General features: G+C 29.6%; 1 protein-coding gene across 2 annotated transcripts; it reads left to right on the top strand.

The window, feature by feature from the left end:
• Positions 1–989: 989 nt before the first annotated feature.
• Positions 990–25,803, top strand: LOC132935498 (uncharacterized). Of its 2 annotated transcripts, XM_061002070.1 has the most exons (9): positions 990–1,212; positions 1,726–3,340; positions 11,570–11,744; positions 15,388–15,499; positions 15,622–15,825; positions 16,402–16,470; positions 16,542–16,685; positions 20,012–20,112; positions 24,188–25,803. In XM_061002070.1, the coding sequence occupies exons 2-8, from the start codon at positions 1,750–1,752 to the stop codon at positions 20,093–20,095; spliced, it is 2,379 nt and encodes a 792-aa protein (XP_060858053.1). In that variant the 5' UTR covers positions 990–1,212; positions 1,726–1,749; the 3' UTR covers positions 20,096–20,112; positions 24,188–25,803. The 2 variants fall into 2 exon arrangements, with proteins under 2 accessions (XP_060858053.1, XP_060858054.1); XM_061002071.1 differs by lacking the exon at positions 24,188–25,803 and having other exon boundaries at positions 990–1,216; positions 20,012–21,150.
• Positions 25,804–26,663: the final 860 nt, after the last annotated feature.

Here is a 26,663-nt window from a genome sequence, read left to right as displayed (position 1 = left end):
TTTATAGAAAATTCTAACATGAATATTTGAAAAAAAATTTAATTTTCTATCTACAATTATTTGTTTTAGCGTATTACAACAATATCCTATTTTGTCAATATTTAAAACCCAGACGATCATAAAAAATATTTGTGGAATTACACTCTACTTTTTAAACCTTGTATTTCATTTTTAAATCTTAGGTGAGAATATTAAACATTTTTTAAATTTTGAACTACAAAATAATTTTTAAATTTCTGCAACTTTTTTGATATTATAACTTTTAACGCTTATAAAAAAATGTTGCGATAAAGTATTAAAACGTCAAATATTTATATATAGCTAAAAAAGTCAAAATATTTTTAAAATTTTATCATGTATAAAAAATAATAAAGTAAACATTTATATTAGGTATATAGCTGTTGGAGTTGATTAGGTACATCCACCTAATATTTTGTTGTTGTTACCCACATAATTCAAAAACTGATGATTGTACCACCAATATGCAGTATAAAATATGTATACCTACTTTAAAAACCATCAAGTTTTTCTGATGATTGGGTAAATCATAAATTAAAATTAAATGTAGGTAGGTCCTAAAAAAATAAGCATAATATTATTATTATGAAATTCCAATAAGTTATTTTTTAAAGATATTAAATTCTCGTGAAAGTATTATTAAACGTTGTTAAATATAATGTAACATTTTAATACAAGTTAACTACATAATATTAGGTAGGTACTTCATAATGTTGTGACAAAAAATATCTATATATACATATTAAGATACACCTATGAATCACGAATACCATTGGCACGACCTGGCTGGGTCCGCTAAACATAATCCGAGACTATTTTTTTCCGTAGCATCAACGAAAATAGTTTACATTAAAATCTCATGCCAACTCTACAGTGTCTACGCACTTAGACATTCACACACACTCTAACATACCACCGACGGTGGCCAATAATATAATTGTCACTATAATATTTATAGTAAACCGCCGACGTAGTCGGACACTGGTAGCCTAGTAGTCTCACCATACAGCTGCACTGCAGTGTTCGCACGCTTCGTTAAAAAAAAATACGTACCTAGTAAATATAATTGTTTTTAAACACTTGTCGAACACGAGTCTATTTCGATCGAGAATTTTCACGTTACGGACTTCTAGACTGTAGTGCTAGATTTATTTACCAAGTGCCGTAAAAACATAATGGTGCGCTCTCATTAATGTAGGTATAAGTATAATATAATATCATTAATATAATTTAATATTATGTGTTCATATGATGTCAGCGTAATATTTGTTTTCTCTCTTAGACCCACGTGAAACTTAGATAAAACGCATTAACGTAAAATCGTATTTAATTAACCTTAGAAACTAATCACCCATTACAAAAATTATAGATGATAATATTTTTGAGGGTTTGACATACCTAGGTATTGGTTTATATTTTATTATTTTTGACTTTAAGAATAAAAAAACATTTTTATAAATTTAAATGAATATTGAATTGTTTTGAGATAATACTTAGATAAATCGATATGTCATACACTCAAAAATATTATTCTGTATAATTTTTGCAATGAGTGATTTACTCTAAGATTACTCGAAAACATAAGAATAATAATGCTTTTGCTTGCATGAGTTTTGTCTAGTATGTTGGACACGGGTCAAGGAAAATAATAAACAGTGCGCTGACATCATGTTAATACCTTATGCATTTATTGTTGTAAACACTTAGTTTAATCGAGATTCAACGGGTCACATGGATGCAATGCCCGGTACCTTTTCATTGGCGTACAACCGTCGGCGCATCGACGGCGGCGGTACGATAGGAGCCGGCGCAGGAGGAGCAGGACGACTTCCGTGCCGTTATTACGCCACGGAAAGGAGGCGGCACAGGTATTCGTCATTTTCCATAATGAAATGGTTCCGGCGGAGCAAGCATTACGACGACGACGGCGACGACGACGACGATTCAGCCTGGTTCCGGGACGACCTGCAGCGCATACGGCAAGCGTACGCGAAACAGGAAGCGGACTACGCTGCAATTACCCCGGTTGCAGCACGGCGCAGGCCGATGGCCGCCTCCACGTGGTCCAGGTGGTCCGGTAGTACGACGACTGTGTACAGTTTCGCGTATGTAGACGGAGCGCCACGGGACGATGACGAGAAGGACAGACACCTTGCAGATGACGACGATGTGGTCGAGTACATTGACGCGGCCACACTTCCGGTGGCGCATCGGCGGCGGACCGACCTTGGTCAGCGGCACTCGCCGTCCACCACAGCTGGGACAAGTGCCCGTACTAGCGGGTCCGTGAAGATTGGGACGATGACGGGGGCCACGATGACCACCAGGCGAAGTAACAAAAAGGCCGCTCCCCCTCCGCCGGTGTTGACGGTTGAACCTCCAACTGCGACAGCCGTTGTAGGGACGGCAAACACTGCGACAGTACAGCGACGCGTGGCCGGAACGATTTCCAGGAAAAAGTATAGAGCGCCTCAGCCGCCGGCGGACGGGTCGGAACCGCGGCCGCTGCAGCAGCAACGCGGGCCCTGCCGTCGAGCAGCACCGGTGCAACGCCGCAGAAAGGGTCCGGCGCCTAAGCCACCTGTCGTGCAGCAAATGCAGCCGCACCCAGTCATCACCAGTAATGCCGCCGCCACCGCCGGTGTCGAGCCAGAAGTCGGTTCAAACGTCAAGCGAAAAATCTCGCAGTACGAGAGAGATCGACTCATGCAGCGGGTGGACAAGATCGAAAAGCATTTTTTGGATAAGACGGTGACGGCTCCAAAGGCGCAAACGACGGCGGCCACTCTTCGCCACGGGTTCGCGTCCCCGGCGGCGCTGTACACGGCCATGGCTGCTACGAACCTGACCGAATTGGACAAGCAAGCGGCCGACATATGTCGGCAGAGGAACCACCGTGGGATCGGCGTACCGCTGGCCGTACCGCTGACAGCCGACCACAAGAACGCCATTGTCACGGCTGTCATTCGGAAATCGTATCCGACAACGACGGCGGCGGCAGCCAACGACGGTAAACGATCAGACAAAGTGCCTGCGCCGTCTGCAGTGGACGACGAAATGCGGCTCGTCCGACACAAGCGTTTAGCGTTTTTCCAACAACAGCGGCCGACGGGAAGAACGGACAAGCGGGAAACTATCGCCGGTGACAACGGGTCGGCGAGTGGAATGACCACCTTCCCGAAACCATTTTTGCAGGGAACGCAGACGGCGTTCAAGTCCGCCACTGCCGTAACCGTCGAGGCCAAAACGTTTAAGGTCGATGTGACACCTGTGGCTGACACGGTCGTCCAGAGTGGCGGCAGTGGTTGTTCATCTGCTGCAGGTACAGTATAATATACAGTTTAATTACTAATGAATGGCATACGGTATTCTAGGAATATATATATTTTTTAGTTTTGAAAATGTGAAACAGTAGATAATATAAATTAAATTGGATTTTTCCAACGTCCTATTTATAAGTAGATATCAATGTGTTTAATATTAAAGTGCTTGCTCTCGTATATAGGAACATGGAAGGTGTTAAATACGACATAGCTTGCGTGACTAGATATATTATATAAACTATTATGTAAATACGTTTAATATTTAATATTTAAAATTAATATTAATATTTTTTCTCCAAAAATGAGATAGGTAGACCTACCGTATTCGTTCACTGTTAATTTAAGTGGATTTCACACCCGTATGTGTTGTCTCCGTCTTACAAATGCACAACAAAGCAAAAACTGTTTTGCGCGGGAAAACTTTTATCTTTCTGTGTTTGTAGTAGTGGCTCCAAAATTTCTGAACATATAGGGTGGAAAATTATCTATGCAACAGCATGCCCATATTTTAGATAACATTAATACAATAAAAGTATTTGCTTCTAAACATTTGGTTTTTTTTGTTTTTTTCATTTGCTTATAAAAAATGATTGGATAGTGCTATTAAAAAAAAACACGTTGTTACACAGATAAATTTCTTCTTTACGTGTTGTGAAAATTTGGTAGTTCTACAACAAATATGATACGAGAGAAGTTGTTCCGCGCAAATCAGTTTTTGCTATGTTGTACATTTGTAAGACTGAGACTACACATGCAGGTGTGACATGCTCTTAAAACCAATTTTGACCATTTTCCAGCATTATCAAAATGAGAAATTGTCTAAATTACTAAGAACTAAATTATTGTAGTCTATAATTTCAAATTAAAATATAATATACAAATTTAATTCAATTTTATATTATAATAAAGGAATAAATATAGGAACAAAAATTGTATAATTTGTGTCAACATTTTATAAATACCTAATACAAATAAAATAGTACATACAAAATAATTAATATTAACGAAAAAATGTCATACTTTAAATGTTATTCAACTAAAAATGAATTAATACCAATTATATATGTTCGTAGTTATATAACAAACTACCAAGAAAGGTTAGGTACAAAAATATTATCAGTTAATATATATGGGTATATCGTGTAAGAATATAGGTATTAGGTACGATGTAATTGTGTAATCAGTAATATATAAGTGTAACACATAGAGTACTGAGGAATATAAAGGTGCCGTTCCCTAGCACGACTGCAGTACATGTATAACCGAATTGACGCCAAAAAATAAATTCTTGAGGCCCTGCTTTATCTGCATATTTCCTCCTGGTTGCGTTTAAAACTACATAAAAAAGGGATAAATATTTGTTGTCTATTTGTATTTATTTCTATTTGGAATTGTACAATATTTTAGTCCATATGAAATGGTAGTACTATAATAGTATAATTAGTATCTACGTTATTGGTTTCATTTTAGAAAAAACGGCACCTCTATATTAATCTATGGTGTAAAATGACGATGTGTTAGAAGTATGGAATAACTTTTTTTCTATTCAATATGCAATAGCCACTTTGAAAACTTAATTTTTAGAAAAATATTAGTTGAAACTTGTATGCAATGAAGTCGATAAAAAAATACCCGTTAAATACGTATTGTATATTATAAAGTTTTAAATTTTCAATCCTTAGCCATAAAAGTTAAACATTTTATACATTTTTAACTACAAAATAATTAATAAATTATAAATTAGATAAATGTTGTCAAAATTTGAACTTTAAATGCTTATAAAAGAAAATTGTGCCTATGTATTTTTAATATTTTTCAACTGCTATTAGAACGATATACCAGGAGCCTTTTTATGGTGTAAAGAAAATGCTAATATAAACATTCAGTCAAAATTTCATGTCCCTACGGTCATTTGTTTTAAAGTTACATTAAAAATCAAAATCGATTTTCTCAAAAACAGATTTTGCGTAAAAATTCCCGTTTTTCCTTAATTATTCTTTTGTTTTTCACGTCGCTTTTGAAAACTACTAGAAAATTTTAATTTTAACCCCCCATAGTACCAACTAGATTCACTTTCCTATCAGAAAAGTTACTGTTGAAGAAAATCCAAGCACTCTTAGTGCTCTTAAAGGTGGCGACAGACACAAAAAAAAAAAACACATCATTGTAAAATCAATACATTCATCGCTTCGCTCAGAATCTAAAAACAATTAAATGATAAAAAAAAATCACATGTACAGAGTGCAGATATTAAAATTTTGTATTTCGCTGATGAAGTAATATCATTCCATTGTGAAATTTCAGTTAGAGTCTCTACAATGTTAACAAGTGAATTTTTGAATTGCAATACGCTATCATGTCTTTCTACCCAACAAAATACAAAAACTACAGTACGATAACTATTAACTATGCGATACTATGCGTAAACAATAATATTACTATGATTTATGACTATCGGACAAGGCTATAGATAGTACTATCTTTAATCGTGTTATCAAACAGATTTTGGTCCACCAATTACCCCCCACCCCCCTCCCGGATATCCACCACTGCTATTATGAATTATGATATATAATATTATACTATGAATTATAAAAATAAAATACTGAAATTCTGGTGGGCACGCCAGAACATAAAACAACAATACTATTATGATTTCCACAATTTTGTATTCATATTTAAACGATACATAAAAAAAAAAGGTGGATAAGTGGATGTCGCTCTGCTGTACAGTAGGTTACAAGTGGGTCACTGTAATGGATGGTGTTAAATTTGAATTCAATGATATAATATCATTGTATAAGAAAAACGATTCTGAGCGAAAACGGTCAGTTAGCCTATGATTTTACCAAGTATATTTGATGATATTATTGTGAATAAAGTAATTTATATATAACCTATTTACTCGGAGCCTTGTTTTAAATTTTCAATCTTTAGCCATAAAAGTTAAACATTTTATACATTTTTAACCACAAAATAATTAATAAATTATAAATTTGATAAATGTTGTCAAAATTTGAACTTTAAATGCTTATAAAAAAAAATTGTGCCTATGTATTTTTAATATTTTTCAACTGCTATTAGAACGATATATCAGAAATTTATTGATATTTATAGAAAAAAAAAACTAAAAAAATTTAAAACTGACAATGTCCGTAAACAGCTCAAAAAGAGTCAAAATATTTTCAAAATGTTATGGTGTATAGAAAATGCTAATATAAACATTCAGTGAAATTTTCAAGTATCTACAGTCATTCGTTTTTTAATTACAATAAAATAAGAAAATTGTTACATGAGAAATCGAGTAAATATCAAATGTTGTAAAAATATAAATTTCAGACGCTCATAAAAATTTAATTTAAGTTTCTTCTAGACATTTTTTTTTTTGATAAAGGTAGACAAACTTATGAGTAATCTTATATTACATTTTCAAATCTTAGATTTAAAAAGAAAAATTTTTATGAATTCTCATCAAAATAATTTGCTATTTTTCGTGATTTTTCCGTATTTTGTCAAAATTTGAACTTTAAATGCTTATAATTAAAAACTGTGACTAAGGATTTTTAATTTTTTTCATCTGCCTTTGAAACAATAACCTAGGAGCCTTCTATTAAATTTTCAAGCTTTTTTACCCAACAGATAAAATTTTATTGATATTTATAGAAAAAAAAACTAAAAAAATTGAAAACTGACAATGGCCGTAAACAGCTCAAAAAGAGTCAAAATATTTTGTAAATTTTATGGTGTATAGAAAATGCTAATATAAACATTCGGTCAAAATTTCATGTTCCTACGGTCATTGGTTTTAGAGTTACACCAAAAACCAAAATCGATTTTCTCGAAAACAGATTTTGCGTAAAAATTCCCGTTTTTTCCTTAATTTTTCTTTTGTTTTTCACGTCGCTTTTGAAAACTACTGGGAAATTTTTACTTTTGACCCCCCAAAGTACCAACTAGATTCACTTTCCTATCAGAAAAGTTACTATTGAAGAAAATCCAAGCACTTTTACTGTCCTAAAAGGTGATGACAGACACAAAAATAAAAAAAAAATTTAAAAAAAACACACATCATTGTAAAATCAATACATTCATTGCTTCGCTCAGAATCTAAAACATTCAAGATTAACATTTTTTATTGAATATAAATTGTTTTATATAATATAACTCAAAAAACATCTTTTAAGTAAAATATTTGTCTGTTTCGTGTTAAATTCATTGATAATATTTACAAGATTGGGTCGACAAAAATTATTTTTTTATTTTGCAATAGTGCGGAAAAGTTAAGGTTTGGTATCCTAAACAAGGAATAATTAAAAAAATCTAAGCAGGCTTAAAGTTCGAAAAAAATATCTTGCAAAAATTTAACATTTCGACAATTGTATTAAAAATATTAAATCAATATTCTTTAACACTTTTTAACACATTTAATTTACTTGTTTTACTTTTTTTTCAAATATTTAGCAAATAAGCCAGTGTGATTTTTGCTCCTCCATTCTTAAAATTGATTTTAAACTAAAATACATTTTAAGGACTTGTATGAACATAATCATCAAATTTCAAAACTCAATTTACAAATATTTGCAATTAATTTGCTAAGTATTGGCCTTGGTTTGGATCGGATCAGACAAAGGGTTGACGAAATTTGCAAAAAAAATCGGCAATATGATAGAACATAATATTCAATAAATTATAATATTGATAAATAAAAATGAATAGTAAAAGTTATTAATAATATCATTTTGTAAATGGCGTGACCACATTAGCCTTTCATTTATTTTTATTTTGTGTTAGTTTAACTTTAAATACAACCTTATATAAATGAATCTTAATCATTTCGAATAATTTTAACTATTATAATAATAAGTTATTTTTAGTATTTTTATTAATGATCATAATTAGTCATTTTAATTAATAGGATTTATTTATAATTTTTACATTTTTATTAAAAGTTTTTTTGTTTAAAAAAAATCTATCTATTAATTATTATTATACATTATTTTTATTAATAACTTTTAGTAATTTAATTTTTATTCCATTATATAATGTCATTTAACATTTTTTTCATATTATTTCAATTAATTGTTCAAGTGTAATCGTTTTTAAAGTTTTAATTACTTTTATAAGTCAATTAAATTTATTAATTATATTATTTTTATTAAATATATGCATAGTTTCTATTAATATTCTCCCTTATTTTATTAATCATTTTAATTAATTATTTATAAATACCTAATGTATTTATAGTTTATACTAATTAAAAATGTACACTTTTCAATTAATCTGTTTTGTGAGGAAATTTAATTTATCATTTTAATTAATTATTTATATTTATATTATTTTCCTAACACAAATTTTTTTTTTAAATATTTTATTTTTATGAAGTACAAATTCTAAAAACCAATTTGCAATTATTTGCAATTGGCACTGGTTTGAAGTGAATCGGCCAAAGTGGGGGGTTATAGACTTAATCTATATTATATTTATAAAGAATAATAATAACACAATGACATAATATGATGGTCTATTATAATTTATAGGGCTTTATTTAAAGATGAAAAACAAAATATACAAAAATAAGTTAAATAAGTTTTTTTTTTAAATTGGTTTTTTTTACAACCTTGTCTGCAACGAATGTCAACCATTTATAAACAAATAAAAGTTTCAATTTCGTGCCCCGTGAATCTCAAGATGGACCTCCTCTTTAAAATGCAAGTATCGGAAATTCTTTCTTATTGCACATCTTGATCATTATAGAAGCTTTAGTTATACGGGGTGATTCATTAAGCGTAAAACACTCATTATCTCAAAAAGTATTTGTTTTTGAAAATATTTTTTTACACAGTTTCAAGTTTTTAAAAACCAACGTTTTATTAAAAAAATTATTTTTAAATATTTTTTATCCTTATAATTTTTTAAGTGTTACTTTTTTGAACGACAGCATATCGTTTTAATTTCATATTCCAAAGCAGAATATTTTTCTAAGTATTTTGATACATCAAAATCGAATTTAGGACGAGTAGTTTGTGAGTTATAAGTATTTAAAGTTTTGATGGGCGGAGTGGAGTGGTATGGGGTTATCCCGCAAAATGTTTGTCCACTACTCCGCTTGTCTAAATTTTAAATATTTATAACTCATAAACTACTCGTCCTAAATTCGATTTTAATGTATCAAAATACTTAGAAAAATATTCTGCTTTGGAATATGAAATTAAAACTCTATGCTGTCGTTCAAAAAAAATAAAATACTTAATAGGATAAAAAATATTTAAAAAAATATTTTTTTTTTAATAAAACCGTTGATTTTTAACAACTTGAAACTATGTAAAAAAATATTTTCAAAAACATTAATACTTTTTGATATAATGAGTGTTTCACGCTTAATGAATCACCCTGTTTAATATATACAAAATATTTTATGAATAAAATACCAAGTATAAATTAATAAAACTATAAATTAAATAAATATAAAATAATTTAAAAATACTTACCTGTCCTTTTCGATTTTTTTAACAGGTGAAGGCATTTCTAACACATGAATAAAGTAACATATATAATACATACCAAATATTTTTACGAATAAAATATTAAGTATAAATTAATAAAACTATAAATTAAATAAATATAAGATACTTAAAAAATACTTACCTGTCCTTTTCGATTTTTTTTAATAGGTGAAGGCATTTCTGCAAAATATTTTTCTAAGTATTTTGATTCATAAAAATCGAATTTAGGGCAAGTAGTTTATGAATTATATGTATTTAAAGTTTAGATGGGTGGAGTCGAGTGGTATGGGGTTAGGTCAAAATGTTTGTCCACTACTCCGCTTGTCCAAACTTCAAATAGTTATAACTCATACACTACTCGTCTTAAATTCGATTTTTATGTATCAAAATACTTAGAAAAATATTCTGCTTTGGAATATGAAATTAAAACTCTATGCTGTCGTTCAAAAAAATAAAATACTTAATAGGATAAAAAATATTTAAAAAAATATTTTTTTTTTAATAAAACCGTTGATTTTTAACAACTTGAAACTATGTAAAAAAATATTTTCAAAAACATTAATACTTTTTGATATAATGAGTGTTTCACGCTTAATGAATCACCCTGTTTAATATATACAAAATATTTTATGAATAAAATACCAAGTATAAATTAATAAAACTATAAATTAAATAAATATAAAATAATTTAAAAATACTTACCTGTCCTTTTCGATTTTTTTAACAGGTGAAGGCATTTCTAACACATGAATAAAGTAACATATATAATACATACCAAATATTTTTACGAATAAAATATTAAGTATAAATTAATAAAACTATAAATTAAATAAATATAAGATAATTAAAAAATACTTACCTGTCCTTTTCGATTTTTTTTAATAGGTGAAGGCATTTCTGCAAAATATTTTTCTAAGTATTTTGATTCATAAAAATCGAATTTAGGGCAAGTAGTTTATGAATTATATGTATTTAAAGTTTAGATGGGTGGAGTCGAGTGGTATGGGGTTAGGTCAAAATGTTTGTCCACTACTCCGCTTGTCCAAACTTCAAATAGTTATAACTCATACACTACTCGTCTTAAATTCGATTTTTATGTATCAAAATAGAAAAATATTCTGCTTTGGAATATGAAATTAAAATTGTTATTATTCAAAAAAGTAAAAAACTTAAAAAATTATAAAGATAAACAATATTTATTGTAAAAATATAATTTTTAAATTAAAACGTAGTATTTTAACAACTTGAAATTATGTAAAAAATATTTTCAAAATCATTAATACTTTTTGAGATAATGAATGTTTTACGCTTAATGAATCACCCTTTATATATTATATAGATGACCAAATATTTATTTATTGATTAACTATTATACTATTCTTTTTTAATATAATTGTGTACCTATGATTTGTATAAATTGATATAATAAATATACCTAAACCTAAGACTGATATTTTGTATTAACCTTTTTATTTACAATAAGGATGGGAGGCCACGAGTATGCACCGTGTTTTAGTTTTTGAGCACAGTGTGGGGTGGTAGGTTGTTATTTTTCAAACATGGTTTTCTGAAGAACTTAATACCTACCTTTACGCTAAATACGCCACTGTATATACTTATATATATATATATATATATACATATAATATATATGAATATATACTTACCATCAGAATTAAGACGTATTAACCTTAATTTTAGTAAATTTTTTCTGCTACTTTTCAGACACTAAAAATTTGCCATCTGAAGATAAAGATAATAATTGTTATCAGCAATTAATGGCCATGGAAATGCAAAGTGACCTAGTACTTCATAACGGTCCCTTTGAGTGCGCTGTGTGTTTATGTACATATGATAATAATGGCGTTGTGTTACGTGATTGTTTGCATGTATTTTGTAGGTATGAAAATACGATTTTGTTGTTTACCCTACTTACACAATATAGTGTGTAGGTATATAATACCTATAACCTATTCTACCTGCATACGATATACCCAGGGATGGGCAGTAATATTTATTTTTTATACATTTGATACAAGTTAAATAACCACGTTACATTTTATAGCTTGTAATCTGTAATCAGTTAGGTACCTACTTCCATAATTTTCATATTACATGAAGATGTATTTCATTGTAATTTTATATCAAAAATACGGAAGCACCGTAAGTTCGCACGAATCTAATTTTTTTGACTGAGCTCCGCTTAAACCATCAAGTATTTTCACATGATAGAAATATCTTGCCCTTCAAATTTATCAATACACCTGAAGTTATATCAGGCAGATATATTCAATATGGTTGGCTTATAATTTAAAAGTATGGAATATACCTATTAAGATGGAATTCACATATTTATGCAAAATTTGGTGATTCGTTTACTTTAACATATCCCAATATTGTGATGTAGGTACACTAGCTAATTATGCAGATGGATTCTTGTATATAAATTAATTCTGAGTATAGAAATTATTGTAAGATAATCATTAGACATCAACAAACAATTCATTTTGAATTTATGAATAAAAAACTAAAATTGTATAAGTAATGAAAATAAAATTTTTAGGTATGAGTTTGTAATATATTTAGCCTCATTTAATGCCTCATGTATGACTTAATTTGTAAATAATTATTTTTTCTAGAAATTTGTTTAACATATTATGACATGCATTTTTTTGGTAATACAGACGAGTTCTTACTTAAGAATTAATTTTTGAAATGTCTATATTATTTATTAAAAAATACGTAGAAAATATCTTTTGCGGAATTATTGTTCCTAAAAAACCTTTAGTTGCGGAGTTACGGTGCCATTTTTATTAAATTACAGTGATTCCTGCACAGTTATATGGTGCTCCCAAAGTAACTTATATTTAAAGTTACATTTAAATAACTGGTAGGTATAATTCTCTAGAATAAACGATTTATACCTACCTATAATTTTACTATGCAATACTAAATGAATAATAATAGAAATAAATAGTAATTGAGTCCAAATAAATTAAAGGTGTAACAAGTTACTAATTACCTGCATACAATTTGAGTAACTTGTAACTTGTATCTGATTACACTTTAAAAAGTACTTATGTAATTATTGCTCACCCCTGGATATCACATATCTGCTATCAGTGTTGGGAATTTGCTAGATACAAACTTCGCATATTTCATGTAATCTTATGAATTTATGATAAATAGGTACCTAACTTCTGAAATTATCTAGTTAACATTATCATACTAAAAGTTTTTTTTTATTATTTTCAACAACTTAAAAAACAGATAAGTAGTTAGTTATTTTATTATGTAAAAATAAAAGAAATGTTTTGGTTGTTTGTTATTGAAAACAAACTATTAATATTACATTTATTTATTTAAAATAGCATATCGCCTATATCTAAATAAATTTATATGAATAAGTTATAATCCCGGTATTATCGTGGTTATATCTTATAAACGTTTTTTGTTATCTGGTCTCAACACTGCTTATCAATTATGAACGTACCACATAGGCATACTCATGGTTTAAGATATACATTATGCAGGCATGAAATTCTACACAGGAATAGATACTACGAACAAAATCATGGACACTAAGTTACATGGACATCCCTGAGGGGTCGAGGGGCTGAACGACCCTCCATAAGTCGTGAGATGTTCTGTTTTTGTTAATAGATTAATACATTTTATACATTTTGTTAATTGCTAAAAGCGGTATTCAAGATTAAAATTTTTTCGCCACAAGGAATTGATTTGTAGACGCCCCTGCTAAGTTTTTACGGGATTTTTACGTCCTCCTACTCCCCCCCCCCCCCCGATCAAAGTGTCCAGTCCTGTGTAGTAATTCATGTATACAGGTTAGCTATCACCGGCCCGTTACTCGGTCAGATTGTGTTACGGTTCAGTAGTTCATATTTTCACCAGTTCATATTTTCATCAAGCGCTAGTATAGTAGGGTTATATTTTACTCACGATGTAGATTATTTACATCGTTATTTTACTATTGGTATATTCTACATGAAAGAATTTATGACCATACATTTAATATAGGTATAATAAATATATTTATTCAGCTATCATTTCGATCTATATTATTAAGGTAAAAGGGAAATTAAAAAACATCCAATCATCTTCAAAAATGTTTAAACAATCTTCAGGCCCAGCCAATTACCTACCTAAAATATTATAGATGCCTTGTGAATGACACCTATAATTAAGTATGTAGTACCCATCTTACATAATAAGTACAATTATTATTATAATTTATCAAAAATAATATTAGGTAGGTACTTATCTATATGTTAATTTTTTTTAAATAATAAAATTTATTTTTATTTAATTTTTATCGAAGAAATAGTTCACAATACTTAAGGAACAAAAATTATTAAAATTAATATTTATCAGATTGTTAGTTTCAAATTTTTATTTTTTAAGCAATTCTACAACAGCTGCCAGCCAATGCAAATACATAACAATAGCAAATGAAATTAAAATGCAAACTGGTGATACATTTTATTAATCAATGCAATTTGATAAATAATAACAATAAAATATAACAAGCAATAGTATTAGAAAACATTTAATAATAATATATAGGCAGTTATGAAACATATTTTAAGTGGAGACCAATTTATCAATTTTATTCTTCTAACCTAGCATTTTTGCCTACGGACAACCTTGAATTTTTTTCATAATATATAACGTAATTCTTAAGCCTTTGCAAAATGAACATTTTAAATTAATAGATGATTTATCAATTAAATATGGACATTTTTTTATGTTCCAATATTTTTGAACAATTATATCTACACATAATACATTTTGCATTGGCAAGTTCAAAATTACACACCTTTATTATGTTATTCATAAATATGAAACTAAAATGAAAAGCAGAAAAATGTAATTAACTCTCGTTATTAAAAATTATATAGGTACATATCATATAATGTAAACTTAAATTACAAAAACCATTATTTTTTTAATAATAATTTAATTATAATAAATTAATATAACTATAATAATAATAAGATTATAAGAAAAAAAAAAAATTAGGTGCCTATAGACAATCGCGAATCGCAATGTTAAATGGCAATATTGAATATATTTATATAACTTACTGCAATGACCCTACAGCCTACATACTACTGAAATTGTGTACTAAACCCGTAACGCGGTTTGACTGTAGATATCAATACAATGTAGGCGACTGGTATCTAATGGTTGAAATATAGAAGGTTATTGCATATTATATACCCCTCTCAACAAATATTTAATGATAATAACAAAAACAACAGCGTAAAGGGAGCCAATAATAAACAAGTTTATACGCACAGGAATTTCGAACTTGTTAGCTTTTGCCAGCGTATTTTTGATGATAAGAAAAATTGATGTATGTGATATCCCTTTACGCCGCCATTTTGTTCCTTATGATACCAATTCATGTCTTATGCAATAACCTGTATATTTCAACCATGTATATACTTACATTTAATTCACGGTAAACTATCATGTCTCCATACTTAATTTACGGAACGTTCAACGATTTTGTTATTCAGGCTTTGTCTGCAAATGACGATCGATCATTCGAAAGCCGAACAAGTTGAATGTCCGTATATAGACGAGCGGTATTCTTGTGCGGGGGTTTTGCAACACCGTGAAATAAAAAAGGTACCAAGTTCCTTTTTAACCTATACTGTTTATTAAATTATTTATTGGTTTCCTCCACACATCAGCTATACATATTAAATGTATATACACAATACACATATTATAATATGTTTTTGGCATAGATATTGGATTCGGACGAGGAGTATGAACGATTTTTGCAAAGGTCAGTGGAACGAGCCAGACAATTGTTAGCGAAAGAGCAAAATGGCGGATCTTTTCAATGCAGACGACCCGACTGTACTGGTTGGTGTTTGATCTACGATAAGAATGACGTCTTGGAATTTAAGTGCCCCGTTTGTGGGACAGTAACGTGTGTTCGGTGTGGGGTAAGTACTGAGTATTTATGAGCCAGTCTATTATTCAGATAACTTGAATAAGAGAAATTATCTGCAATTCACATGTCAGCTTATGTAGCTCTAGTCCAAAACTCGTATGATTTTCATTAATATTAGTTTGGCAACCAAGCCCAAACAATATTAATGAAAATTTGTCAAAAAAAGAAGTTATTTTCCAAATTAATTGTCTCCATTTCCCAATGTATGCTGCTGTTGTTCAGTGAATAGCTACACATCGAACAATATTAACACAGATAAGCGTAGCAACATTATGTATAGGTAAATTTAAATTGTTGTATAGATCATTAATTTCTTCTTTTTTTTTTTATTAATATTGTAACACTAAAAAAATGTATTTGATAGGTACTTATTACTACTAAATTATCAATGTCATTGATTGAATGGATATTTAAATATAATACTATTTTTTATTCTATTCGATTTTCCATTCAATGGTATTGATGTGTTATTTAAATGTAGGTAAAAACTTACCATTGTAATTAACATGTGCTTATAAACCTACAAGTATTTTTAAGTTATATGATTTACATATTTTAATTATTTCAGTCAATTCATGCACAAGGAAAAGGATGTAAAAAGTTCATGGAAAAAAATGACTGCGATGGCACACTGGAGGTAAATCTATTCCAACTACCTTACTACCCAAAATAAACGCATTTAACTTGTACGATTTGTTTTACTTCAAGAATCTTATAGAACGCGGAGATGCTATGCCATGTCCAGGATGTACTACAATTCTATCAAAGCAGCAGGGTTGCGATTGGATTAAATGTGCCGTATGTTTTATGGAGATATGCTGGGCAACTAAAGGTCCAAGATGGGGACCTAAAGTAAGTTCAAGTTAACATAAAATAATTGTATTGTTAATGATCATGATAAAAAAGTGGACTAGTGGGTATCGCTCTGCTGTACAGTAGTTTTCGAGCATGTCGTTGTAAATTTAAATGGATGTGTTATATTTGAATTCAATGATAAATAATTGTATACGAAAAACAATCCTAAACGGAGATGGTTTGTCAAACTAGGATATTTAGTATTTTCTATTGTCAAACAATATTTATATTATTATTATTAATACGGTAGCTGGTAAGTTTAATTAATATTATTTGTATATATACTTTAGAAGTTAGTATTATTCGAGTATCCCACGAATAATATCTTTAAATTAAACACAAAACTAAAATCCTTCTTCTTCGTTTAAATATCTAATTTCGTCAAACCTTGAACTTAAAAAGAATATAAAAATAAGTGGATGTCGCTCTGCTGTACGGTAGGTTACAAGTGGGTCACTGTAATGGATGGTGTTAAATTTGAATTCAATGATATAATATCATTGTATAAGAAAAACGATTCTGAGCGAAAACGGTCAGTCAGCCTATGATTTTACCAAGTATATTTGATGATATTATTGTGAATAAAGTAATTTATATATAACCTATTTACGTGGAGCCTTGTTTTAAATTTTCAATCCTTAGCCATAAAAGATAAAAATTTATAAATTTTTAACTACAAAATAATTAATAAATTATAAATTTGATAAATGTTGTCAAAATTTGAACTTTAAATGCTTATAAAAAAAAATTGTGCCTATGTATTTTTAATATTTTTCAACTGCTATTAGAACGATATATCAGGAGCCTTATATTAAATTTTCACGCTTTTTTACCCAACAAATAAAAATTTATTGATATTTATAGAAAAAAAAACTAAAAAAATTGAAAACTGACAATGTCCGTAAACAGCTCAAAAAGAGTCAAAATATTTTCAACATTTTATGGTGTATAGAAAATGCTAATATAAACATTCAGTGAAATTTTCAAGTATCTACAGTCATTCGTTTTTTAATTACAATAAAATAAGAAAATTGTTACATGAGAAATCGAGTAAATATCAAATGTTGTAAAAATATAAATTTCAGACGCTCATAAAAATTTAATTTAAGTTTCTTCTAGACATTTTTTTTTTGATAAAGGTAGACAAACTTATGAGTAATCTTATATTACATTTTCAAATCTTAGATTTAAAAAGAAAAATTTTTATGAATTCTCATCAAAATAATTTGCTATTTTTCGTGATTTTTCCGTATTTTGTCAAAATTTGAACTTTAAATGCTTATAATTAAAAACTGTGACTAAGGATTTTTAATTTTTTTCATCTGCCTTTGAAACAATAACCTAGGAGCCTTCTATTAAATTTTCAAGCTTTTTTAATCAACAGATAAAATTTTATTGATATTTATAGAAAAAAAAACTAAAAAAATTGAAAACTGACAATGGCCGTAAACAGCTCAAAAAGAGTCAAAATATTTTCAACATTTTATGTTGTATAGAAAATGCTAATATAAACATTCAGTGAAATTTTCAAGTATCTACGGTCATTTGTTTTAGAGTTACACCAAAAACCAAAATCGATTTTCTCGAAAACAGATTTTGCGTAAAAATGGAAACCGAAAATGTCCGTAAAGAGCTCAAAATATTGAAAATGTTATGGTGTATAGAAAATGCTATTATAAACATTCAGTCAACATTTCATGTACTTACGGTCATTTGTTTTAGAGTTACACCAAAAACGATTTTCTCGAAATATTCCCGTTTTTCCTTAATTTTTCTTTTGTTTTTCACGTCGCTTGTGAAAACTACTGAGAAATTTTTACTTTTGACCCCCCAAAGTACCAACTAGATTCACTTTCCTATCAGAAAAGTTACTATTGAAGAAAATCCAAGCACTTTTACTGTCCTAAAAGGTGATGACAGACACAAAAAAAAAAAAATAAAAAAAAAACACACATCAATGTAGAATCAATACATTCATCGCTTCGCTCAGAATCTAAAACTGTGTATCTTTTTAAGATTTTTTGGTTACAGTATGAACTACGTACATGGAACCTTTTCAATTATAAAAATTGAACATTTTATAAATGTTTAACTGGATTATGGTAATATAAGTATTTGGTGAAAATTCCAAAGGTCAATGGTTATTAGTTTTTGAGTTACGCCAAAATGGAAGGTATATTATATTATATTATGCATATTATTCAAGATTATTTTTTATATGCATTCATAGTTCAAATTTTGACGAAATTCATCAAAATGTCGAACATTTTCAAACTATTTTTTAGTTAGAAATTTATAAAAGTTTTATTTTAATAGCTAACATTAGACATTTCAATAAAAGATTCCCCACTAAATGTTCTACCTTTAACAAAAGAAAGTTTTCTCAAACAGAACATAATTTTTTATGAGCGTTTGAACGTTTGAAAATTTTAACAATATTAGATTTTCATCAGTAAATTTACATCCATTGTTTTTTGATATTTTGTTGTATTTCCCAAACGAATAACCGTAGACTCTTGAAATATTCAATATTCATCAAATATTTATACGAGTAGTTTCCATACATGGTTGAGAGGTCCAAACTATTTTTACTTTTTTGAAGTTATTTATAGCCATGATAATTTTTTCAAATTATGTAAATTATTTTCGGCTATAAAATTATAAAAGTTTTTCTTTTCATACCTAACATTATACATTTTAATAGAAGGTAGTTCCCAACCAGTTATTTTGCATTTATCAAAATGAAAAAGTTCAACGGAAAGTAATGATATTTATAGTCATGAGATATTTTCAATTTTTATTAATTTTTTTTTAACTTTTAAAATTGGGTACCTATTTATACAAGTATGCTAGGCTAAACAATGTCTTCGCTCATAATCGTTTTTCTTATACAATGATTTATCATTGAATTCAAATATAACACATTCATTACAATGACATTCTCGACAACTACTGTACAGCAGAGCGGTACCCACTTGTCCACCTTTTTTTAGTTTGTTTCCTATAAAAATCGATACAAAATTCATTGGTTTGTCAAAAAGCTTGAAAATGTATTACCTGGTTCCTCATAAATTTTTATAATAGGTATTAGTTCAAAAATATTAAAGATACATAGCCATGCATTTTTTTATAAGCATGTCAAGTTCAAAATGTTGTTTCTATGAAAAAATGAAAAAAAAAAAGTTGCCATTTCATAACTAACATTTGATAGCCCTTCCCCTTTAATATGAGAATTGAAAAATTCCTTCAAATATTGTATGTTGTACTTATATTATACAATTGCCTTTAAACTTGGATCATTATATACAAATAATTTGTTTTAGGGAAAAGGAGATACTACAGCAGGATGTATGTGTGGCATACCAGCTGGAAGAAAATGTCATATTGACTGTAAATATTGCCATTAGGCATTCGATGGATTTAGGTACAGTGTTAAAAGTACTTGAAAAGTTCGTTTAAAAAGTTATTAGCTCACCTCATAAAAAAGGAGCATCGTGCTGTTCCCTTTTAGGCCAGTAGAAATTAACCTATCTTTTTATTATATTTAACTTATTTTATATCTAATTTTTTTTGGAAATATATTAATTAAATATTAAAAACGATTTTTATTTCTTCTAATTCTTAAGTTTTTTATGGAAATTGTTTATGTTTAATCCGTGTGTCTGTGTAGTAGATGGTAGATAGTAGGTAAATGTTATATTTTCAATGCAATAATCGATGATATTTAAGAATACAATATAATTTTTTTTTCAAGTAAATCAATTTAACAAATAACAAATAATTCTATTACCTAGTACTTATACAGTTCTATACTTTCTTTATTTAAGTAAAACAACATTATTATGTTATCATTAATCGGATTGCAATGTGCCAATTTCATAAACTATCGTACCAAAAATATGTATTGTTGTTGAAATAATAAAACAGAAGAATATTTAAATATGTTTAAATGTTTATTGGAAAATCGTTCTATGTGACTATGTGTCTTTCAACAGAAATGTATACATAAACATATAATAGTGAAGTGAAGATGCTTACGATAGCTCTGTGAAATACTGAAATCACGTCCTTATTGTCCCTTCTCTTACTAAGTGGTCCAGTGTCTTATATGGTACCACAACACAGTGGCGCAAATAGAAAAATGTTTAGGGAGGGCTCAAGCTAAAAAAAAATATGTTTTTAAATTATAATAATATATATTATATTTTTATTTTTTAAGGGGTCTTAGCCCTGTCTAGGTTTTTTTATATTATTCGACCAGTGTTGGATTTCCCTTGTAGTCTGTACACTGATTTTGGTTTTATTTCGTGAGTACCTTTATGCGTGTACTGTTATTGTTGTCACTTGTTGTCACACTCAATGCTCAATGCAATTATACTCCGTGCCACGAGAGAAGTAACCCGCAACGCGCATGCAGACTGACAGGCAGCGACCGGTCTGAGGCCCCGTTTCCCCCACTTTTTATCATTCGGCGTCGGGCTGAGGCGTGCATACAGCGTGAAACAAGCGGTATACAGAGTGATTATAATATATTGTCATTCATAATATCGTATAGCACTTGCGGAACAAACCTGAATTAAAATTTTATTTTTTATTGTTTAAATATTCAATTTGTTTACAAAATATGAATTAATATTTAAAAAATTTTAACTGTACAAAAATATGTAAAATTAAAAGTATTTACGTATGTATAATATAACGTAATATTTCACATGTGGGTATTCAAAAGTGATTTAAGTATGTTAGTATTAATAATATATTTTACAATCGTATACAAAAACAAACAAAAATAGGTATACATAATATTTAATATATAAATACCTACACAAAAATAATTTAAGTCACTTTTATAAATAATATATTTTTCAAAAATTACTCGTCAGAAAAATCAGAAGATTCACCAGTTATAGTCATTATATGACGTGATCCTTCATCTTCCAACATTTGTTCACTAACGAAGTCGATTTTATACAATTTGTCTTCTTCTTTAATAGTGTGACTAACGAAATTGGCCCACATGTCAAAAGTCACTTTCTGGACTCCTTCGATCAGTAATTTTTTAACATTATTTAGTTCAAATGTTGTATTATATTGTTTGACATGATTTTTCACTACAGACCACTCAAGTTCTATTGGGTTAAGTTCACAGTAGTAAGGTGACAAACACATTACATGTCGATTTGTTTTCGAGACAAAGCTTCTTCATCAATTACATTTTTATCATAAAGAGGTTTAATTTCGTTTACCTTATCAAGCAATCAAAATGTGACCATCAGTTTATCGAAAACAATATCTTTCGACTTCAACCAATTTAATATGTCACCTTTTCCAAGCCTTTATGGGAGCCGGGTCTTTTTTGACTGAATGGTACAAAGCATTGTCCATGACTATAATTTAATTTTCCTTTAATCGGGGCAAAACCACAAAACCAATCGTAAAACGTGTCACCATTAATTTCATCGCGGTAGTCTAAAAAATCTCCAGACTACAATATTACTCACAACCACATGTAACATGTAAAAATATTTTTTAAACGTTAATTAGTATCTATTATTACAATTTACCACATTATTAATATTTAATTACAAATAGGTACGTGGTATATTATATTATTAAAACAAAATATATATTATATATAATATTTTGTTTTAAATTACGATAATATATTATGTGTAATATACCTATAACTATATTTTGTATAATATTTTTGTATACTATGTTTTTCACTTTATTATTTGACGTATCGATCATTCGAAATATTTTTATATGCTATATTTGTGAAGTTGTTAAGTTAATTAAGTTGAATTACACATAATATATTATCATAATTTAAAACAAAATATTATTTATAATGTATAATTTTTTGTGTAATTAAATATTAATAATGTGGTAAATGGTAATTATAGATACTAATTAACGTTTAAAAAATATTTGTTCGTGTTGCATGTGGTTGTGAGGAATATTGTAGTCTGGGGATTTTTTTCCCGGGATTCAAACACTACAGACCCCCATCGACAAAACCTTCTGCTGAACCGATATGGACAACTAAAGGCATTTGCCTTTACCTGATGGATTTTTTGGGCCTGTAGTCAGTCCTTTCCAGAATGGATCTCTATGAGATTTTACCGAAGTATCAATCTATACTTTACTGCTACACTCCTCTGCGTTTGCCCACGTTTCATCTAGGAAATATATTGTACGACCTTCACTCCGATATTGTCTTATGTCCTCAATATATTTCTGTCACCAAACAAAAAGATCTCCTCTTCCGTAAATGCACTATTCCGATTCCTTTTTATATGTTCAAAACTTAATTCCTTCAAACTTAATCCGCTGTAAAGAGGTTTTAGGTAAACTCTGAATATCTGGATCCTCATCAACAACAGTGACAATTTTCTTTAAGTTGGGATTTCACCTTTATTCCAATACTTATGAACTTTTTGACGAATTGCGTTTTTATTGAAATCGTCAATTTTATCATTGATTTTTAAACGAATTTTTATTCTACATGGCGACTTCAATATTCCTTTATCTTTGTACTCACTTAATGGTGTTATCACCGTACGCTTTCCAAATCCAGTTTCTTATGAAAGAGATGCTATAAGTTTTTTGTACTTCATATCTGGTTATTTGTTGATGTTTTGTGAATTGTTGATGTTTTTTTGTCTTGTACAAATTAACAATGAACCGTTTTTGCCCTCTTACAACAAACTGAAACAATAATTATATATTTTTTTATAAATTATTTAAATACTATACGACGTTCAAATATAAAAAATGTAACACATATACAGGGTGATTAATTAAGTGTAAAACACTCATTACCTCAAAAAGTATTAATGTTTTTGAAAATATTTTTTTACAGTTTCAAGTTATTAAAAAAACAACGGTTTTATTAAAAAATTATATTTTGAAATATTTTTTATCCATATACTTTTTAAATTTTTTACTTTTTTGAACTACAGCAGTATTTTGATACATAAAAATCGAATTTAGGATGAGTAGTTTGAGTTATAAATATTTAAAGTTTAGACAAGCGGAGTAGTGGACAAACATTTTGCGGGGTAACCCCATACCACTCCACTCCGCCCATCTAAACTTTAAATACTTAACTCACAAACTACTCGTCCTAAATTCGATTTTGATGTATCAAAATACTTAGAAAAATATTCTGCTTTGGAATATGAAATTAAAACGATATGCTGTCGTTCAAAAAAGTAAAACACTTAAAAAATTATAAGTATAAAAAATATTTAAAAATAATTTTTTTTAATAAAACGTTGGTTTTTAAAAACTTGAAACTGTGTAAAAAAATATTTTCAAAAACAAAAATACTTTTTGAGATAATAAGTGTTTTAAGCTTAATGAATCACCCTGTTAAATATATACAAAATATTTTTACGAATAAAATACTAAGTATAAATTAATCAAACTATAAATTAAATAAATATAAAATAATTTAAAAATACTTACCTGTCCATTTCGATTTTTTTTTATAGGTGAAGGCATTTCTGAAAAAGTAATGCTTATTACAGCAGATGTAGTATGGTCATTATTTGATTGAAATTCCTCTTCGAAAATGTTCATTTTAAAAAAAAAATTAACAACAAAATTAACGAGCACGTGTAACGAGACAGAAAGTGCATTATGTATTTTCTCGAATATTAGTATTTAGTGCCTATGCAATTACTACACACACGCGCTCCGTAGCGTACATTATACGAATCATCATCGCTGTAGCCGTAGATCGACGCGCCGCCAGTAGAAGAAAATAACATCAGAAAACAAAAATCGCCAACGCCGCCGCCGAGTATGGACAACAGATAGCGTGCAGTAAGAAACACGTTTCAAATGGTCATCATTGCATATTAATTAATCATTTTATATTAATTAATATGCAACAACAAATAAAAGATTGTGAAGCGCGTCATCCCAATAGATCACTATGATAACCATGCGTACGCGACATCAAGTGAAACACCTATAAACTACGAAAACATGTACCACCGTCATTATTAATCCTAACCACGCCAGCAGCCGCATACACTAACAAATATAGGCCAGAGCCAGCAGTCAAGTCGTCTTCCGTTATACAAGTCACTAGTATACGTATTTACCTCTATGGTGTTGGATATGGTTAATCCAGGTCAAAACTACCCAAAGGTAAATATCGCCACCGCCGCCTCCGCCGTCCGCTTCCTCTGCCGAGCTCGGATATGGCCGTAAGACCAGATCAAACAAGCCGGTACAAGCAATACCGCTGCCGACAATACGTATTGTGCTTGGATATGGTCCACCAGACCAGGTCAAACTAGCCAATACGTATTTTCCCGCCGCCGCCGCACTTTCATTTCTGTCGTACTCGGATATGGTGAACCCAGGTCAAACGGGACGATTAGAAGTTAACTTGTCCCCATAGATATCATCACAATACTCAATATCGTTAATGAATGAGCATAGCCGTCATTCGATAGTAATTGTCAAATATCTATCCGTTCCCCAGCCGTCGTTCGACTATCGTTATTTATACCGCGAACGACACGCACCCGCCGTTGGATGTTCCGCACACTTTGAATCGCCGCTCTTTAAATACCTCGAGAACGAGCCGCAGCTGCCGTCCGACCTGTATATTTACATGCGCCGATAACAGTTATTTTGTTAACACATCACACGCACATTCACAGGTCGTCGTATCGTAATAACTAACGATTACATAAAAACCGTATTAATATCTGTCAATCGTCGCTCGTCCACGCCGCCGCCGACTGACTGCCCGTATTTTACAATACGATATCGTATAGACACGCAGCAGTATAATACTGATCAGTGAATACAGTGTGCCTAGTACCTACGTTCATATCAACGACCACTGTATCCATCAAACAACCCGTCAATTCAATCACAGCCCAGCCGTCCCGAGAAGGAAGAGCAAAGGAGTATCGTGAGTCCAAAATCATTGAATCCGTCAAATATATTTCCATGTTATATGTTTTTTTTTATAAATGTCAAATCACCATTGAGTGATATAATTACTTAAAAGAAAAAATTGTGATCTAATAAATATTTCACGTATTTATTTCAATAAACATAATAATTATTTTATGAACAATTAAAACATGTGTTACGTTCATTCATAATTTAATTATTACACACGTTGTTCATAGACGTATGTGCGTATAAGCGCAATAGTATAGTGAAACAGACGTATTGACACACTATAGCGAGTAGGTATACGTTATGATTAGAGATCGGATTTATATTCTCTTAAAATCCTTAAAATACGATGTTTTTATGTCGCATAAAATAGGCAATATATTCTCTTAATATTCTTTTAAAATACTAGATATATGATGTTTTATGTCCTTAAATATGCAAAATATTCTTTTAATATTAAAAAAAAATTCAGTTTAAATTTATACCGAGCAACAGTGGAATTATTAGTTTTTTCCAAAACTTTGCATGTAAGGAGAAATGGGCGAGTCGGAGTATTTGATTTTAATATTCCCACCAGTAAATTTGCAACATAACGACCGTTTGTGTCTGTAGTTTCATCTACAGCAATCCAAATATCATTTTCACCAATTTCATTTTTAATTTTTGTTAAAGTATTATGGTAGCACAGCTCGAGATAATTTTTACGTAACGCGCTTTCATCTGGTATATGTTTGCCAGTGTATTTCTCTAAAATTGTACGAAATTGGGGAACTTGCATTTTATACCAAGGTATATTAGCTGCAACTAAGGCTAGACACAAATCTTTGTTAAAATCATTTAAGTTGTTTTCATTGGGAGTAGCTTCTGATAAAAATAATTGTTTTGATGAAGTATTTAATTTACGTTTTAAACCATTTTTGTGGACAGTCGTATGTACATGTTGTGTTACCTGTGATTTTTTGGTGCAAGGAATATTTTTGTGACAAACTTGACAAAAAATTGTTGCGCAATCTGTCGTGAAAATCGTTTGTTGTTTATTGT

This window comes from Metopolophium dirhodum, chromosome 1 (genome assembly GCF_019925205.1).
Source record: "Metopolophium dirhodum isolate CAU chromosome 1, ASM1992520v1, whole genome shotgun sequence".
In the NCBI taxonomy this organism is placed as follows: domain Eukaryota; kingdom Metazoa; phylum Arthropoda; class Insecta; order Hemiptera; family Aphididae; genus Metopolophium; species Metopolophium dirhodum.
Note: the sequence above shows the minus strand (reverse complement) of the source record. Positions and strands in the feature narration are given on the sequence as shown.